Source organism: Protopterus annectens, chromosome 1.part0, assembly GCF_019279795.1.
Source record: "Protopterus annectens isolate FY-2018-M chromosome 1.part0, PAN1.0, whole genome shotgun sequence".
NCBI classification, from domain to species: Eukaryota; Metazoa; Chordata; order Ceratodontiformes; family Protopteridae; genus Protopterus; species Protopterus annectens.
Window position 1 is genome coordinate 1,535,029,280 of NC_056725.1, and position 20,977 is coordinate 1,535,050,256.

General features: G+C 41.3%; 1 protein-coding gene across 1 annotated transcript in view; it reads right to left on the reverse strand.

The window, feature by feature from the left end:
* DMC1 (DNA meiotic recombinase 1) overlaps positions 1 to 20,977 on the reverse strand; it is a 1,571,258-nt gene that overhangs the window by 1,182,557 nt on the left and 367,724 nt on the right. The window contains exons 5-6 of the mRNA XM_044067943.1: positions 1,478 to 1,530; positions 1,337 to 1,378 (exon numbers count right to left, since the gene is read on the reverse strand). Coding sequence (XP_043923878.1) covers positions 1,337 to 1,378; positions 1,478 to 1,530 — 95 coding nt within the window. The remainder of the gene's footprint in view (positions 1 to 1,336; positions 1,379 to 1,477; positions 1,531 to 20,977) is intronic.

A 20,977-nucleotide genomic window follows, 5' to 3' on the forward strand; every position in this document is an offset into this window, starting at 1 on the left:
ACTCAAACAACCATGTCTTTCACCTAATGACTGCAAACGAGATCTGAGGTAATGGGGAGGATGCAATGTGCGTAAGGGAGAAGCTCGAGAGTTCTGGATTGCCACAAGCTTTTACAGCGGCCGAGTCAGATCCAAACCCATCAGTAGAGGATGGAATGAAAATTGACAACATCAGATTACTGGTTAGAGACAAAAGAGAGACAAAACTTTCTTGGTAGAAACAGAAGTGAGCTTTAATCTGCAAAGGATACAGTACACTGAATGGAGAGCTCTTTCTCATCTCTGACGACTTCTATTGGCAAACAAGATCTGGGCAACTAAGGTGAAGCCTAGGGAATTATGAGTATGACAGGAGTCAGAGCTCTGGATCTGCTGTAGCTTCGAAGTTGGTGCCAAGGTTGGATCAAATTGGATCCGACAACTCGTATGTTTGAAATGGATAAAAACAGACAATACTGGATCCTGTGGTTATACTGTACATAAGAAGTCAAGCACGAACGACTTATATCCTTCACAATAACTTAATCTGCATTCCTCTGAGTTAACTTCACACACATGCATAGCACAGAAACTGTGTCCACAAGGCCAAAATAATAGAGGAAGGACAAACATACAGGTAGGAGTAGCATGGGAGTACTCCAGGTAATAAAGTACCTGAAAGTGCATCTGATGTCCTTATCTATTATACTTTGATTTACTTCAACACATTGCAGTATGATTATGCAACCATAGGGACTGTGCCACCGCTGCTGGAGCTGCACTATAATTTTACTGCAAAATACAAGATAGTAAGAATTTGATGAAACAGGTCCAGGGACACTATAGAGGACTAAGCAGTCTATTACACCACACCTACTGGGGAGGTGCTTAAAGGTATAGCTCCCTTGTGCCTTCTAGTACTATGCCACAATGATTCACTATGGCTATGTGAATTTTTTATGAACTTGAACTAGCTATGAATGTCTGTTATGCTTTATGCAAGCCCATTAACAAAGCCTCACATGTTAATGTATTCTACTTTGCAGCTAAAATACCATATTTTGAGCAGTTTCCAATAATCTCAAAAAGACAGGAGAGGAAACATCACCAGACACATTCTGGATGACAATACAGAAAGGTTACAGGAAAACCGTGTGGCATGACAAATGAAAGCAGATAATAACTATGTTAATGACTTCAAATAAATTCTGTCCAAAAATAAAAAAATAGCTAGATTCAGCCACTAAGTAAAGATTTTCTATTCATGCAGTGTTTTATAGAGCTCTCATGTTCCTATTTTAGAATTTTTTGAAAAGAAAATTAATGAGTATGAGTTTCTCGTAAAAAATATACTCACCACAAAGGGTGTGAGATAGTTGTGTTTTTCCAGTTCTAAATTCTTATAAAAACAGAAACACAAGGAAGACATCATATTAATGCATAAGAAACTACAAAATGTTAAAAATTAAGACTTCATTCAAAAGTCAGTTTCACTTGCCTCCAAAGGCCTCTGTGATTGCCATACTTTCAATACCTCCACCTAGTAATTTGCTGTGGAAAGAAAATATTTTAGAGATATTCCTTTGTATTTATGTATATTTTTGTACACTCTTATTATAAATTCATGTCTGTAAGTTTCCTATAAAAAAGCACATTCAGAACAATGTGCCGTGCCAAATAATAGCCAGGCAATTTATTATAATCACAGGCATACCCCCCAACACACACACACACACACACACACACACACACACACACACACACACACGCACGCACGCACGCACACACGCACACACACACACACACACACACACACACACACACACACACACACACACACACACACACACACACACACAGACAAAACTACAACAGCAAGTATCCACAAAATGTAGACATCTTATCATTACCACTGAAGATACCACAGACAAATAAAACGCATGCAAACACTTTTCAGCATAAGGAATGGTGAGAAACAGACAGCTAATATGTGATACCCACATTCAAAATGACATCAGTTTGGAACACTGTAATGTAATCACATTTAGAAACAACTACATGCTGCTGCATTTTTAGACAATCCCAAACAGTTAATAGTACACAAAAAAGTATATTAACAGACAATACTCTCAACCCCACCTATTCTTCATAAACTGTGCCTTACAGAGCATGACAAAACTCAAAACTCTTTAATGCAAGATACAAAACAGGACTTAGCAGAAATACATTTCCAGAGTATGTTATCTCTAAGCACTAGACTGCATTATAGTTACACTAGCTTTCTGGCAGATTTTGATTTGTCACTGTGAAATATGTTAACTGAATGTGACTGTCAGTCTCAACAGAAGTAGACAGTCATATTTTTTTAAACCTTTTATTCACATTTTTTAACACAAATAATGGATGATATAAAGGATAAGGCATATGTAGAGTTGTATGAGAGATTGGACACTAAAAAGGGAGAAAAGGACCTGTATCGATTGGCTAGAAAGAGGGACAGAGCTGGGAAAGATGTGGAACAGGTAAGGGTGATAAAGGATAGTGAGGGAAACTTACTCACAAGTGAGGAGAGTGTGTTGAGTAGATGGAAAGAATACTTTGAAGGGCTGATGAATGAAGATGAGAGAGAAAAAAGGTTGGATGATGTGGGGATAGTGAATCAGGAAGTGAAACAGATTAGCAAGGAGGAAGTAAGGTCAGCTATGAAGAGGATGAAGAATGGAAAGGCTGTTGGCCCAGATGACATACCAGTGGAAGCATGGAGGGGCTTAGGTGAAATGGCAGTGGAATTTTTAACCAGATTGTTTAATTAAATTTTGGAAAGTCAGAGGATGCCTGAGGAGTGCAGAAAAAAGTGTTTTGGTACCTATCTTTAAGAATAAGGGTGATGTGCAGAGCTGCAGTAACTACAGAGGGATAAAATTGATCAGTCACAGCTTGAAGTTATGGGAAAGAGTAGTGGAAGCTAGGTTAAGAAGGGAGGTGATGATTAGTGATCAGCAACATGGTTTCATGCCAGGAAAGAGCACTACAGATGCAATATTTGCTCTGAGAGTGTTGTTGGAGAAATACAGAGAAGGTCAGAAGGAGTTGCATTGTGTCTTTGTGGACTTAGAGAAAGCAATGACAGAGTGCCTAAAGAGGAGTTGTGGTATTGTATGAGGAAGTCGGGAGTGGCAGAGAAGTATGTAAGAGTGGTACAGGATATGTACGAGGGTAGTGTGACATTGGTGAGGACTGCAGTGGGAGTGACAGATACGTTTCAGGTGGAGGTGGGATTACATCAAGGAACAGCTCTGAGCCCTTTCTTATTTGCAGTAGTGATGGACAGGTTGACAGATGAGATCAGACAGGAGGCCCCGTGGACTATGATGTTTGCAGATGACATTGTGATATGTAGTGAGAGTAGGAACCAGGTTGCAGAGACCCTGGAAAGGTGGAGATATGCTTTAGAGAGGAGAGGAATGAAGCAGAATACCACAGAATGCAACTCAAGCACGCTGAAGTTGGTGTAACAATCTTCTTTTATTGCATTCTGGTACCTCGGCCTTCGCCTTCTCAAGGAATACATTCATCCTACATACCACCACATCTTTTATATCCTTAACCAAGTCAAATTGACATAATTAATTACAATCAAACAATTGAACAATTGAACAATTAAACAACCATTAAGTGAACCTGCCCTTGTGATTTACTAAATTTTACTAAATACATTGTTAGATACATTATTTTTATATATTATTTTAATTTTTAACTTCAAAAAATTGATAATAAACATTGAATACAAAAATGCATTATATAATTTGACACCTATATTATAAATAATGTTTCCTTTCTTAACATTTAAATGAATAATACATAAAAATGTATGTTCTCTCAAAAGTTCTATACAAAACTTTATATTATAAATTTTTTCTCAGCCAAAGGATGACAAAAAATAATAAATCATGGGGGGGGGGGGGGGGGGCATACACTATAACAACGACCTATTTGAACATCTGCTGTTACTGTAAGTTCTTACACAACTGTGTTATGTTTTTCATTAGATTTCTGTAGCAGTACTTGCAGACAACTGGGAAGATTCTTAAAGCTTTTATGATGACAGGGAAGAGGTTTGAAGTACAAAAATGGGACCCAGTATCCCTTGAAGAATGCATCTAGCAAAACCAGCTCTGTCCCTAGAAAGCTTACCAGTCTTATAATAATTATTAGAGATATGGCTGGATGGAGAAGTTGCTGCTTCCAGAATGGACTTTAAATCCAGACCGTAGAAAGTACAGTTGTGTACCTACCATAAATGTAGATGTTCGAGTGTATTCACTGTTGCAGTCATTACTCTTGGGTTACCCTGCTGGCAGGCTACCCACAGTTGGCCAGAATTCCAAAGTCTAGGCCCGGCGTCAGTTGCTGTCGCCTCTTCCCTGATGTCAGTGTGCCAGGAGTATAAAAGATGTAGCCGACGCCATTTTCTTCAGTTTTTCTTGCCCCAGATATCAGGTGCCCCTAAATTGGAAGGCTGAAAGAATATGCCAATAAAAATACATGTACAAAAATAACATGTCCTTCATCTACAAGCAAATACACCAAAAAGGTTGTATAGGATAGAGAAGTGCAGATAAGCCCCAGCAAAGAAAAGGGGGATGGTGGGTGGGTAACCTGGACTGCAACAGTGAATACACTCGAACATCTACATTTATGGTAGGTACACAACTGTACTATGTTCATCGTGTTTCACTGTTGCAGTCATTACTCTTGGGTTGAATCCCAAAGCTGAGGAAGGGTGGCTGGGCTAAATAGGATTAGGAGACGCTATGAGGCCCTGCAGAACTGCAGTGGCAAAGTCTGCTCTGGACTTAGAGTAAAAGAGGTAAGTGGTAGTGGTTTGTGAAGGTGTGCACTGAACTCCAAGTTGCAGCCTCTAAGATATCTTTGGTTGGTACTCCTCTGAGGAAGGCTGCTGCTCTGGTGGAATGAGGCCTAATGTCCTTAGGCACTGATTTGCCATGTTGAAAATAGCAGAAACGGATGCAAAGGCCAATCCATTTAGAAATAGTCTGTTTTGAGATAGCCTTTCCTTGTGAACCTGCAGCATATGACACTAAAAGTTGCTCAGTCTTTCTGAAAGCTTTAGTTCTGTCCAAGTAGAATCTTAACTGCCTGTGTATGTCCAAAGAATGCAGAATTTTCTCACCCTTGTTCTGTGGATTAGGATAAAAGGTTGGCAAGTGAATGGTTTGGTTGAGGGCCACACTGGACACCACCTTAGGCATAAATGTAGGGTTCGTCCTCAGAGAAACCCTGTCTGGATGGATGCTTTTGGCCCCTCTGAGGTACTGCCTTATTAAAGGATGAGAAAAGATAGGTGGTTCCGTATTGTAATGTGCTGAAATGGCAGAGGCATGAATCTTAACAGATGAGAAAGAAAGGCCTTTGTTTAGCATCTCAGTTAGGTACTGTAAAATCTGAGGGATACTTGGTACACACGTGTCTATGCCTTGTTCCTGGTTCCAAGCAGAGAATCTCTTCCATCTTTCTGCATAAGATTTTCTGGTACTGGGCCTCCTGGCCTCCAAGATAACATCCATAACAGCTTTTGAAAGAGGAGTGTTCTGAATGGCTACATTATCCGCCATGCTGCCAGATTTAAGGTCCTGAGTTGGCTGTGCAGGATCTGATTGTTTTGTTGCGTCAGCAAGTGAGAAGTTTGAGGCAGTATCCATGCTGGACCTTGAGACAAGCTCTTCAGGATTGGGTACCAGTGCTGGCGTGGCCAGTCTGGTGCAATCAGTATCATTTTTGGCTTCTGTCTGACCTTTAGGAGTACCCTGGGAAGGAGAGGCAATGGGGGAAAGGCATATACTGTTAGATTTTTCCAGCTGAAGGATAGGGCGTCCACTTTCCATGCTTTCTTGTGATAAATCCTTGTGCAAAATCTCTGCAATTGGCAGTTGTGAGGGGAGGCAAATAGATCTATGTCAGAGCATCCCCATTTCCTTATTATCATGTTGAAGACTTGAGGATCCAGTTTCCATTTGTGGGGATCCATGAGGTTTCTGCTTAGTTCGTCTGCCAGAGTATTTGTTTTTCCTGGCAGGAAATGTGCTTGCAGGTGAACTTGAAAAGCCAATGATTTCTCCCATAAGGTCATTGCTTGTCTGCAGAGGGGGTAGGAATGTGTACCTCCCTGTTTGTTTACGTACCACATGACCGTAGTGTTGTCTGTCTTTATCAGTAACTGTCCTGGATGAAGTAGGTCCTTGAAGGCTGTCATGGCATTTTGAACAGCTAGCATCTCTTTTTGATTGATGTGAAGATGCATCTGGTTTGCAGGCCATGTGCCCTGAATACATTTTCCTGCCATATGGGCCCCCCAGGCATAATCTGATGCATCCGTTGTCAGTGTTTGTCTGGCTGTGGGTAAACTGAATGGCAGACCCTCGTTGTGGTGACAGGCTTCTGCCCACCATCGAAACTCCTGTTGCAGGCAGGGAATGAGTGCAATTACTGTCTCCAGGCTGTGGCAATGTTGAGTCCAAATACTTTTTAGATACCATTGTAGTTTCCTCATATGCAGTCTGGCATATGGAATTAGTAGAATGCAGGATGCCATGAAACCCAAGGCCTGCAGGATTTTCCTTGCAGATAAGTGGGTTTTTGTTGCCAAATTCTTGAAGTAAGTAGTCAATTGCTTTTGTTTGTCTGGCGTGAGATAAGCCATCTGGGCAGTTGTATTTAGGCTTGCACCCAGGAATATTATCTCTTGTGAGGGCACTAGTTTTGATTTATTTTCGTTTACTGTGTACCCTAGGCCAATTAGTAATCTTTTTACAAATGCCAGATGCTTTAGTAGAATGTCTTTATTCTCTGCTTGAATTAGGCAGTCGTCCAAGTAGGGGCATATTTGAATTCCTTTTTGTCTGCAAAATGCAATTACTGGTGCCAGGCATTTTGTGAAGACCCTGGGCACAGTAGATAAGCCAAAGGGCAGTGCAGAGAATTGGTAATGCATTGAGCCAGCTATGAATCTGAGGTATCTTCTGCAAGATTGCCTGATTGGGACATGCAGGTATGCCTCTTTTAGGTCCAAAGTTACGAGCCAAGCTTTCTTGCCCAGCATGGGCAGTAGCTGCTGTAGAGTCAACATCTTGAATTTTGGAACTTCCAGAAACGTATTTAGTATAGACAGGTCCAGTATTGGTCTCCAGGTTTTGTCCTTTCTGGGTACTAGGAAAAGTCTGGAGTAAAATCCTTGCCCCTGCTCTTGTTGTGGTACATGCTGAATGGCCCTCATATCCATGAGGGCTGTAATTTGTTTTTGTGCCTCTGCCCATTGATTGTGTGGCAGGTCTGGCATACCTTTTGACCTTGGTAGAGTGTGAAAATGGAACCTGTAGCCTTGGGACACTATGTTCAGGACCCATTTGTCTTGGGTAATCCTTTGCCAATTTGATGAAAAAAGTGCTAGTTTTCCCCCTAAGGGGGCTGCCAAAAGAAAAGTGCTTGGATCTGGTAGAGGAAAGTCATTGGGACTGTTTCCTGAAAGGTTGTGATTTGTCTTCTCCGCTTTTGGAGGATAGGAGCACCCCATTGTTTAGGTATGAGCCTTGAGGCTGAGATCTGCCTCTGGGACGCCTGTATCTGCCTCTTTGTGGTCTGTCTGACGCTGGAAAGGACCAATTTTTAAAAGGCTAGTTTCTGCTAAACCTGGGTGGCTGTACCTGTAAGAAATCCTTGACTGTCTGCATGGATTTTGCTTTATCCTCCATTTTTTTCAACACCTCTTCTGCTTTAGTACCAAACAAAGTATCATGCTGTAATGGTGCATCTAATAATTTTGCTTTAACATGATCAGGCAGATTTTGTTCCTTTAATCAAGCATGCCTTCTAATAACAGAACCTGTAACAGCGGCCCTGCAAGAGGCCTCCAGGGAATCATAACCATATTGCAAAGTATGCTTTCCCACTTGTTCTGCTGCATGCAATAAATCCTGCAATTCCTTGTTCTCTGAACATTCAGTATTTGTCAGCATTTTCTGTTTAAGCAGTGACATTAAATATTGCTGATATTTAAGCATATGAAACTGACAATTTAAAGCGCTTACGGCCAGGGTTGCAGAAGTGTAGACTTTTTTCCCCCATCTGTCTAGAGACCTGGAATCCCCATCAGAGGGGACAGAGTTTTTTGCAGTGGAAGCTTTAACCCCCTTGGGACCCTGAGATATATTTTATGGGTCAGCAGTGTGGTTTTTATACAGGAATTTATGAGAATACGGGACCCTGTAGTATCTGTCTGGCTTAGCAGGTGCAGGGGGTAAAGAGTCTGGGGACAGGCCGGACTCTGAAAATACATCATCTACAATGTCTAGGACAGGAGGAATAGCAAGGGGTCTGTGCTGAGGAAGTAGCAGAAAGTCTCTGAGCCTTTTCGTAGATTCAGAATAATCTTAGCTCTCCCAGTGGAAATGTTCCCTCATGGTATGCAGGGTTTCCCCAAAAGAATAATCCTCAGGAGGAGAGGCTGAAGGAATGGATTCTTCAGCATCAGAATCCTCATAGGGAAGCATGGAGTAATCCTGTTCAGAAGAGGAATCAGAGGCAATAGAAACCTGATCAGAAGAATCATACTGTCTCTTGCCTAGGCCTCTTATCAGGAGGGGGATGGGAGCCCCTGATCAAAGTAATTAGGTCTTCGGCCATTTTAAGCATCTGTTTTTTAGGCATGGAAGTCTGAGTAGGAGAATGCTGTACTTGTTTCTTTGTCTTTAGTGCTGATTTGGTCTTTGTCTTTGAAGCTGAAGATGGCTTAATATGTAGTTGTGTAGGTCTGAAGACACCCACAAAAGCCGATGCCTGCTCAGCGGCTCTGGACCCATCTGAGGGAATGATTTCTGAGTGTCCAATACCTTGAGTATCCAGAGGCCCAGTCGGCTCCACGTGGGAGTCGGAAGCGGCCTGTGGCTCTGAGGTAGCGGGCGCCATGGGCTGCAAAAGCGCCTCACTGAGAACTGGCGAACCTGCGACTGGTCTAGCAGAGGCTTCGTCGTCGGTTTTGGACCTCGGATGCCTATCTTTTTTCTTGTCCTTGCGTTTTTTGTAAACTCCGGTTGTCGGCTGATTCGACGGCATTATATAATTAAATCTTCGGCCAAAGTAATGGAATGCAAAATCGAACCGACGCTTGATAGTGCGTTGGTTAAATCTAGCACAAAACAGACAACTAGCAACGTTATGATCAGGGCGTAGGCAAGGAATACAGTAAGAGTGAAAATCCTTAAGAGGTATTTGCTTCCCACAAGAAATACAATTGTTAACTTTTTCTGATATCGGTCTGGAGCAAGAAAAAAGTTTCCCCAATGGGGTACTTAGCTTTAATGAAGACTTCGGTTCTGAAATTCGTATTTGAAAATCTCAGGAGTCGGCCGACCGGCACTTGCAAACTGCTTTTGCTTCGGGCATCGCGTGGCAAGAAAGACTGAAGAAAATGGTGTCGGCTGCATCTTTTATACCCCTGGCGCACTGACGTCAGGGAAGAGGCGACAGCAACCGACGCCAGACCTAGACTTTGGAATTCTGGCCGACTGTGGGTAGCCTGCCAGCAGGATAACCCAAGAGTAATGACTGCAACAGTGAAACACGATGAACATCTAGGCTCCTAAATATATAATTGCTTAAGTAGAGTGTGTTTTGACCTGACTTTGGAGAGATTTTCAATTAAAAAAAATAAAAGGAAATGGTGACAGAAATCCATCTAGATATACCCCTGGATTCACAACACTCCATGCAAGAATATGACTACTCTTGCACGGAGTGGTTTGTGTCCGTTTAAGATAGCAGCGCACCTTACATATGCATGAAGGTCTGCTGGTATCTAAACTAAATGGATACAAACCAGGAATGAGCGCAGGGGGCGTGTGTCAGCAGTCCCAGCACCTGAAACATGCCCCCTACACTCTGAAAGTGCCATACAGCACTTTCTGACAAAGATGAGTGTCAAACTATATAAAATTAGAGCCTGGCTCTAATATTATATAGTAAACGAGTATCCACAGATACTGAAATGTAAATAGCTACCATTTTAGTGTCCCCAGATACTGAAAATTAAAAAAAAAAATAAAATAAAATAAAAAACACCTATAGAAAGCAGCAGCCTTCATGTGCACACCCCCAAATGTATGCACTCTTGCCCTATATGCATGGAAGCAGTAGGGCAAGAGGAAAGGAGTAAAAAAGAAAAAAATGGAATAATATTTTTTTTTCATGAAGTAAATCCGATGTTTAAGCGCCACGCAGCTTGTTTGCGCGGCACGTCACTATGCTTAGCTTGGATGAAATCCTGAAAATGATAGACAAGTGCTACTGTGATAGAAAATGTCATCAAGCTGCTATAGCGTAATGGTACTGCCATGGTATAGCATGTAGAACATGCTCAGCTCAAATCCCCCCCTCTGCCAAATTATTTAATAAACTAAGGAATTTAAATGATAGATATCAATCATAAGTCCCACGTATAGCACAGCAGGGGTGGGAATATGTAAAATATAAATGTAAAAGACAATTTATAACTTTAATGAAAAAAAAAATAGATTTAAGCCATGCTTTGCTAGTGTAAGCATTGCTTACCTGCGTTCAGCTCTGCTTAGCTGGTGTAAGGATTGCTATGGAGATTTGCACAGAGCTACACATAGTGCAGCATATTAAAACCAGCCAATCACGGAAAAGGGGGGGGGGGGACAGCCCTATTTAAACTGCACAGTCGGGAATATAGCCATAACCATTTGGGATTGCACACAGCTGGACCGAAATGGCTGGTGTCGGAGAAGGTGTGCTTTTCCGAGCGCAACATTGGGGCATTCATGAGTCCAGGGTCATGCTTTGGCTCCTAGTTAAAAACCATGATGGCAGGCTGCTGCAGGGCCAGTACCAGGGCTTGCAGTACAAAGCGGAGGCCTGGGACCAGCTTGCACGTGATCTCACCAGTGCCATTGACATACCCCGGACTGGTGAGCAGGTACGTCATCACCATAACAACCTGAAGCGGAGGAGGGGTGCATTATTGGACCAGTGGATCCAAGAAGCCCGAGCGCAGGATGTCCCACCTGTCTGTAAGTATTCAGTCTTATGTATCTCTAAGTATGGAAAAAGTTCAACTTCTGACTGTGCAGGTGTGATTAATGTGTGATGTCTCCCCCACACAGCTGCTGCGGAGAGGTCCCAGAATGTGCAGGCTGCGTCGGCAGTATGGTGAGTACAGAACACCCCCTACTAATAGCAGAAAGAAATCAAAATTATAGTAATGGTAGTACTGCTTGTATATATAATTGTGCTGTAAAAGTCAAGAATAAATGCCTGTGTAAGGCTGCCAGTGTTACAATGGAGTATTCCCAGCTGCTGTGTAAGACAGACATCAGTAGCAAACAAGGTACAATATGCAGGAGAGGAATATTGGAATATGTATGAGTGTGTCTGAGTGAACCGGGTTCATATTACGTTATCAAAAGATAATGTAATCGAACGGCCAAAACATTGAAACGGACGCATTTTGAAACTTCCCCCTAAATACATGTTCCAACTCTGAGATCGCACTACAGTGAGGCAAGGGCAAATATCCCAATCTTCATTATACTGCGATCCCACAATTCAAAATTCCAAATACGTCCATTTCAAAGTTTTGGCTGTTCAATTACGTTATCTTTCGATAACGTAATAGGAACCCAAGTGAACCTGCTAAGAAAGTGCCATGTCAGGGCTACTGTAACAGTTAGAAATGAAAATCATTCCCCTGTGCAGATCATGCAGGAATAGTAATTGTGGAATTCTGAGTTGTACACAGATATGCATGTCAAAATTAATAAAGGTGATCCCGAACACTGGTGTGTGTCATCTCATTTGTACCTGATAAATAGAAATGTGTATGTCCTGCAGAATGCATTAACTGAAGTGAACTGATTTATCACTGCTTGTCTGCATACTTTAGAATGGGCATGTCAAATTACTGGAAAAAAGCGACAGTACATATTCCCATCAGAGTGTGTTTTACTTGTTTGTCTGCCAGCATTGTCATGTGTTAACCTTTTCATTTCAGCTGTATGTAGTTGTGAATGTACTGAGAAATGTATAATGCGAACAGGTGCAGACCTAAAACCTACACTGTGTTCTCAGGAATCTAAATTGCAGTATGTAATTGTAAAACAGTCAAATGTGCAATCCAGCTAATGTGCACGTTTCACAAACAGTGACACCAATATCTGTTGTGTATGCATAAAATGTACCGAAAATGGGAAACAAATAATGCAACATGTGATAATAAAAGTACTGTGCACAAAAATATGTACTAGATAGAAATGTCACAAACAAAACACTATACTACCCTAGTAGCTCATAAGGACTAGGCCTGTAGTTCAATTTTACACACACATCACGGTTCCAATCCAGGGACTGCCACTAACATCTCAGTCTGGTTCTACAGTTTTAAACTGCAATCTGAATAGAAAAAATAATGTACTGCAACACATGCATTTTCCATACAGGGCAAACAGGTAAAGCAATGTGAACAGAAATACTAGTATGATGTGTATAACTATGAAAGATGTACAACTGCTGTGTTGACCAGCCCCAGTCCTACAAACAGATGCAAGCTAGACATCCACACTCTGCAGTATGGCCTAGACAAGCTCCTCAAGTGTCACGCTGTTACGGAGTTTCCCAGTTGACAAGAAACCTGCACACAGAGAATGTTCCAGTAGATGTATGTGAAAGACACAACACACACTCCAGGGTCTGCAACTAAAATGTGAATCTGAAATACATGTAAAAACGGCAATGTAATGTGCACACAGTTCATCTGGACAGGCCCACAGGTAAGGAAATCGGTATAGAAACAGGTCTGATGTGTATAACTAAAATAAGAGTACAATTGCTCTGTTGATATCTACCGCTGTTGGTGTGCTGTAGCAGCCCCATGGCCCAGGTAGAGTGTAAGTGTGGTCAGAATGTAGAGTAGTGAATAGTAGTGTACTGACAAATATACTTGATAGCAGTTGTCAATTGAATTTTTTCCCTTACCCCACCACTCAACTGATCCAACCATCACACTGAAACCAACATGGGTATGTTCCTAAACAAACCTCTACTGTTAGGATCATTGTTCTATTTGGTTCATCATTACTTAAATTGTGAGCATACTAATATCCCCTGTTGAATAAGCATCTTATTGCCCTCCTGACATACCACTAACTGGCGTGCTGTTGCAACCCTGAATGCCATTCCATATATGCATGGGTTCTGTTTGCTATGGCACTGTTATAATTGCACTGTTTTGGGTTAATGGGAATATCCATGCATGTTATTTTGACTAATGTTGTAATGTGTTGTGCATGACTAACCAATATTCATTGTTAATTTCCACACCATAGCACATATGGGAAGGCAGATCCCAGCGGATCTGCCTCTCCTACCCCACCTGGCCGAGGCACCAAGTCCCAGCACGTCTGGGACCCAACACAGACCTCCCTCATCTGCTGGTCCTGCAACACCCTTGGGTGGAACTGCTGCAGGGTATGGGGCTCGCCCCGCCCTGCAAGCGGGCGCTGTGAGGACATTGTCACCCGGGATGAGGTATGTGGCATGGTGTGCAGTGCCCTCCAGATGGAGCTGGATGACTGCCTGCGCCAGGTGGAGGGCAGGCTGTTGCAGCTAGAGGGGCAGGCGGCCCCTCCAGCTCAGCCCCCAGCACAGCCACCTTCGGAGCTGTGAAGGAGTAGTGGTGAATGCCATCGGGTGGGGATATCAGTTCCATTACTACCATCTTGGGGGCTCATGAGCCTCAGATTCTCAATCACCCTCCCTGTAAAGGTGTCTACCCCCCATGTGTCATACACTGCCCCTGACTGCTGTCTTGTCTATCTTGTCTGTCTGCAAATGCAACCTCTCCTACCAAACCTCCCTCACCACACTTACCAATAATCCTTCCTTAACATCCCACTCTCACCTTAAAAAAAAAAAAAAGGGGGCATCTGTCCCACAAAAAAAAAACACGTCCCATACATAGCTCTGCATTTCGCACAGAGACATGCACCCAGCACACAATCTAACCCTACCAAATATCTGTATTGTATGATGCCCATACACCTTCCCATAGGGTGTGAGGCTCCAAATTCTAAATTCCCCACATTGAAAACAGCTGTTGCTGCCAAAGAAATGCAGAGCTATTGTCCTTTCCTACACCCGTCCTGCACATCCCTACTTGTTTTTCCTCTTGTTTGTCCCCCTGCTCGCCCCAATTTCACCACTTTCCTATCTCCCTTTTTTCTTTTCTTTTTTGAAATTAGCGCGGGTTTAAGAGGCCATAAGCAGATGTAAGTGAGGGTAAGCACAGCTAAGCTCATGTAAGCGTCGCTTAGCTCCGTGCAACACCGCTTATAACTGCTTTAAAGTGCCTTAATCACACTGTCTCCAACAGCCCCTGTTCTGCCCAGCCCTTGCAAGTCTCAATCCAAGAACCCTGCACAAAATAGCCAAATGGCTTTACCACTAAGACATTTCAGATATAAATACATCTGATGTTTTCTCAAACATATCATCCAGCACAGTCATTCAACAGTAGAGAAAATGTGCATATATATATATATATATATATATACATGTATGTACATATATATATATATATATATATATATATATATATATATATATATATATATATATATATACATGTATGTACATATATATATATATATATATATATATATATATATACAGATATATATACACACACACACACATGGGTCTACTTCATATGACCTAAATTTCATTTGACTGAAGTTCATTTGACTAAGACCAAAACACTGAAAGTTCAAAATACTGAAAACTCATTTGACTGATACTCATAACAATGACACATTAAAGTAAAAGGTATATGCCCTTTTCCCCACTGTACTGCGATCCTGGAGATAGTATATATAGTTGGGGGTGTGTGGGGGCACAGCCGCCCAACATTGGGGGGTGTGGGAGTTTAGGTAAATATTGTTTTCTGCAAAGAGTTATTCATTGCAGTTATAAATTTCCATGTGTATGGTTTAAAATGTTTAATGTATGTGGGGGGGGGGTCCCACCCCTCTAACTATATATACTAACTCCAGGATCACACTACAGTGGGGAAAAGGTCATATACCTTTTACTTTAATGTGTCAGCATTATGAGTTTCAGTCAAATGAGTTTTCAGTCTTTTGAACTTTCAGTGTTTTGGTCTCAGTCAAATGAATTGCAGTCAAATGAAATTTAGGTCATATGAAGTAGACCCCTATATATATATATATATATATATATATATATATATATATGTAGATATATAAAAGAACACAAAAAATACATATATGGCCAAAGGCACCGTTAATGGGGGTGAGGGGGCCCAAATAAAGTACCTCTTGTAATTAGTGATATCATCCCCTCCTCCACAGCCAAACAGATCTGCCTTGCAACACAATACTAACACTTAGCAAGTCTCATACCCAAGACCCTACACAACAAGTTAACAGTAATCCATCTCAGCTGTACGATGTCAGAATGATATCAATAAGATATCATGCAGAACAGTCCGTCTACCATAGGGAATGTACAATGTGGAAGCAGTACACATTCCAATGATACATACACACACACACACATATATATATATATATATATATATATATATATACATATATATATATATATATATATATATATATATATATATATACATATATATATATATATATATATATAAAATACACATACATACACATATGCACATATTACTACATATAAATATGTATAGGAAGATACATATTTAGAGGGTGCACAGCATATTGAACAGCCAGTATTCCTACAGTTGGTACCTTTTAAAAAGGACAGTGTTTGACTCTCTCATACAAAAGACAATCGTTGCATGAAAAATACACCCACAGAGAAGTCAAAGGATATGACACCACACACAGGTTTGCATACAGAGAAATGTTTATTTGTGTACTATTTCAGTTGTATATGCCATTTCATATAGCAGTTAGATGTTTGAAATACATATTGAGTAATGCAACTCTCAAGCAAACATTTTATACAGTAATTTGAAAGCATAACTTATGTTTCTGTCCAGGCCAAGGCCTTCAAGTAGTACAACAGTAAAGAAACACTGGCCTGTAAGATAAGAATCAATCAACACAAATTAAAGCAGATGTAGTTCAGCAGCCTCCAATTGCACTCTGTACTCAACCCCTAGGGGGAAAAGAATTAAGTTGTCACAATGAAAATGTATCTGTTGCATAACAATGCACAACTTAAAACATCACTATCACACTGACAAACAGAACTGCCTGTAAGACAGTAAGCACTAACCCACCACTGTTCCCATGGTGAAATGTATGAAAATGTACAGCGATATACCTTAAGGTGTCTTACTACTGACATCCCTCACATGTTGTAACAGCCTAGGTTATAATTGGTGCATACCCCTCCCTCATAAAATGACTTACAAGGGCATATAACAGTGTTATATACACTGACTGCTGGACTGTACAAGGTCACACAAATTTTGTCCAGCTGTAGCCCACATATATATGGACCCTACCCCACAATATGTGTGGGGGTCCACAACACCACTGGAATGATGGCAGGAATGCCAGCACTACATAATGATAGGCCACTACTTAACCTCCTACTGCATGATATATGGACAAAGCCTGGTATATAGGTGGAGAACAGAGGCAGGAACACAGGGCCATATTTGCAATATTGTTGTTATACACTGTGAAAGTTGCTGGTGTTGGTTGCAACATTCCCTTATTCAGGAATATGAAGTCAGAAACACAAATGAATGTAGCCATATACGGATAGTACTCAATAGACAGAATGCCACTGATATATCAGAGACAAGACCTGTGTGGTGAACAGATAAAACATAACAGCCAATCCTCTGGCCATCATGTGAATAGGCCGAAAGTTGAGAGCTATGCAGACAGACTGCATTCCATGCTAAACTAGCATGTACACACAAACTCTGTAAAACTATCAGAATACAATGCATATAACAATACTACTCACACTGTCCGTAGGTCTGGAACCTTATACAAATATGTAGTTGGCCTGTGTCTGCAAGACCTGTTGTAAGAGGTATTGCAACCTGCTGTCTGAAGCACTGCTGCCCACACACAGGAATGATGTCTTCCATACAAGAAAGGTAAAGGGACAATGCCCACATGATGTAGTAATTTTATAGTAGTGGGTTGTCATGACGGTGGTAATTGGAAGTACTGCACAGCTGGCCACAAGCAAGTAACAAGTGGTGAACACTGATTGGTGCAAACTTCATGACACCCATGCAGACGGGAACTGAAAGTTCGACTGCTGAGTCCTACACTAAGGCACTGTACGAGCACATCCACTCATGCATGAATCGTGCCATCCCAAATAGAACCAAGATGCTCGCCTCCAAAAAAGGAAGCCAATCTGGTGGTCCCCTGCCATAAACAAACTTTACAACAAAAGGAAGAAACTGTCGCAAAAAAAGAGGAAAATCCCAGGATGCAAAAAACTCCCTTACCAGCCTCAGTAAGAAGCTGAGATCCCTCAAAAAATCCTCCAAAGCTAGTTACGAAAATAAAATTGCCGAAGATTTCAAAGACAACCACAAGGCATTCTATACCTATGTCAAGAATCTAAATGGCAATGCTCAGATCTGCTCTGCATTGTCATTACATATACTGATCCCAAGGATATTGCCAATATCCTGGCAGATCGATTCAGTGCCAACTTCACCCCCCCTCTCACCCCCTAAATGGCCGATCTCAATACCAGAAGATTGCCAAATTCTGATAATAACGGCCACACAGGTAAAAAACACACTCTTCAAAGCTAAGAATACATCATCCATGGGACCCGATGACATCCCAGGCTGTGTACTACATGAACTACAAAATTAACTGTCACCTCACCTAAGTGTCATGTTTAATCATACCCTCACCTCAAGCTTCGTGCCCACTGAGTGGCGCACAGCTACAGTTATCCCACTCCACAAGGGGGGATCGACCTTGGATCCTGGGAACTACCGCCCCATCAGTCTGACGAGCCTGATCTGTAAGGCCATGGAACGCATTATCATGGAACTTATAAACAAAGACATTGTCAACCTTCAAACACTGGACCCCACCTAATTTGGGTTCGTGAAAGGCCAATCTTGTCTCCTGAACCTGATTGACTTCTTCGAATCAGTCTCCAGAGCTGTGGACAAGGGTAAAGGCAGTCCACATAGCCTATATGGACCTCGCCAAGGCCTTTGACACCATCCACCACTCTGGAAGCAAAGATAAACTTACTAAGTTGGGCATTAATCCCAACGTCACTTGATGGGTTGCCAACTGGCTTACTGACAGAACCCACACTGTAAAAGTAGCTGACTCCAAATCCAGCTCCAGACAAGTGACAAGTGGAGTACCTCAGGGTTCAGTCCTGGGACCTCTCTTGTTTGTCATCTACTTCTCTGAAGTACAGGCCAACACTAAGGGACTCTGGCTAACAAAGTTCACAGATGACTGCAAACTGGGAGCCATTATTGAATTCCCAAATGTTGTGGATACTCTACAAAAGGGCCTTACAGAAACAGATGTTTGGTGCCAGAGCCATGGGCTCAAGCTAAATGCCAAGAAATGTATAGTTATCCCCTTTGGGAAAAAACAAGTACGCATGAATTACCACATAGGTGGCAGTACACTAAACACCGAAAGTGTGATAAGAGACTTAGGGACACAGGTGGACAGTGGTCTCACCTTCAATAACCGCATCGCCACAACAGTCAGGAAATCTTTCTATGTGGCACACCTCATCACTAAGGACTTTTCATCCAGAAAAAGGAGGTCATTGCCCCACTGTACTCATCTCTCATTAGACTCATTATAGAATACAATGCCCCATTTGGTATGTACCTGTCAAGACATCTGCAACAACTGGAAAGGCCGCAGAAATACCTCACTAAAAGAATCACAGGCCTAAAGCAGATGCCCTATGCTGACCGCCTTAAAAAACTCCAGCTACACTCTGTCACATATCGTCTACTCCGAGGCGATCTCTGCTTAACATACAAGGCCATGTCAAACGCAGAGCTGTTGGACAAGCTATACTTAAAGAAATCCCAATCCCTCAGAGCAACATGCTCCAGGGATCTAAACCTGGTCATCACAGTAAACAAAATATGCTGGAGGGATAGGTTCCTGATCCAGAGACTCCCCAGACTCTGGAATAGACTGCCCATACATGTCAAGCAGAGCACCTCTTTGGCCCTCTTCAAAAGGAACCTTGATGATTGGATGGGAGAAAGAAAATTCACCCCGGGGATTACGTCAGTTGCCCTGCTAGACAGGGGTCCAGGGAAGTAAATAGTGTGGGAAGAAATAGCCAGGGAATTGTTATGGCTAGGCTTGTATAAGCCCTAGGGCCGATAGCCTATTACCAGTCTGAACCTATGAACCTAAGGCCATCACCTGATCATGTGCATCACCTACAAAATCCATGCTGCAATCTATGCAAAGCAGCTCAATCCCTGTAGTGGAGAGGGAGAGAGAGAGAGACAGAGACAGAGAAAAGAGAAAGAGAAAAACAAACAAACAGTAAAAAACAAATTACCTAAACCAACTAAAACTACAAAACAACCCTATATAACTAAGGGGACACCTAAAAGTGTACTCAGAAGACAGGACAATACTACAACAGGTATGTGAAACATATATTCATGTAACTGAATGTAGTACTTGGTCTATAATAATGGGATAGATGATGTGGAAAGATTTATATGTGCCATCAGGAGTTGTAGTGATGTCCTGCTGAACAACTGCTATGGACATAGCGTCTGTCCCTGTGGGTCTGTCAACTGTGCAGATCAGCACTGAATGACAAGATGTAAGCCATCATAGTGTGTGTTCTGTACCTCAAGACATGTATATTAGTGTGGCAAATAGCTGGTGGTGGAAGTAATGTCGTTATGATAGACACATGAGTTTCAGACCCCACCACTTGTAGCATGCACAAACGCCATAGGTGTGCAACAGGCTAACCTGCAATCTATCCCTATATATACCCCCCCCCAATGTTAGGGTGTGCCCACATGTGATACCTGTAGGTGTTGTAGTAAGGCAGAACAGTGCAGCTGTGGAGGAAGAAGAGTTAGAGTGTGGACCTGATGTTTGAATGCACCCCGTATATGTACATATATATATATATATATATATATATATATATATATAGATAGATATAGATAGATATAAATATACATATATATATATATATATATATACATACATGTATGTCTACAGATATAGAGACAGACACACACACACACATATATATATATATATTTATATAAAAAACAAAAAAAAAAGATATATATATATATATATATATATATATATATATATATATATATATATATATATATATAAATATACGTGTATGTCTACATATATACAAACACACACGCACGTACACACACACACATATTTATATATAGCAAAAAAATCCAGATGACCACGATGGCTTAAAACAGGTTTATTTAGACAAGCGCTTTCATGTAGAACAAGCCACGCTTTCTCAAGTCTTCAATAAAACAGTAAAAGTCCCTACATATTTTACATCAAAAAGCACTATCAATTAATCAATTAAATACATCGTTAAAATAAATTCACCCTTAAAATACATAAATTAAGTCTTCAGCTAGTATTACATCTTATTTAAGTGAGCGAGCTTCTAGCTCAGGTTTAATGCAGACATAGTTGTTCAGCCCAGGGTATACAAGAGCTTGCAGCTTTAATATCCACTTTAATTCAATTATTTCAATTAAATTGTTTAAATTACCCCCTCTCTTGTCATTATTAACATTTTGTAGGACTCTAAACCTAAAATTATGTGAAGGGAATTCCATTGTATGCTTAGCTAAAGCATTTAATTTGTTGTTATTTCTTACATCATACATATGCTG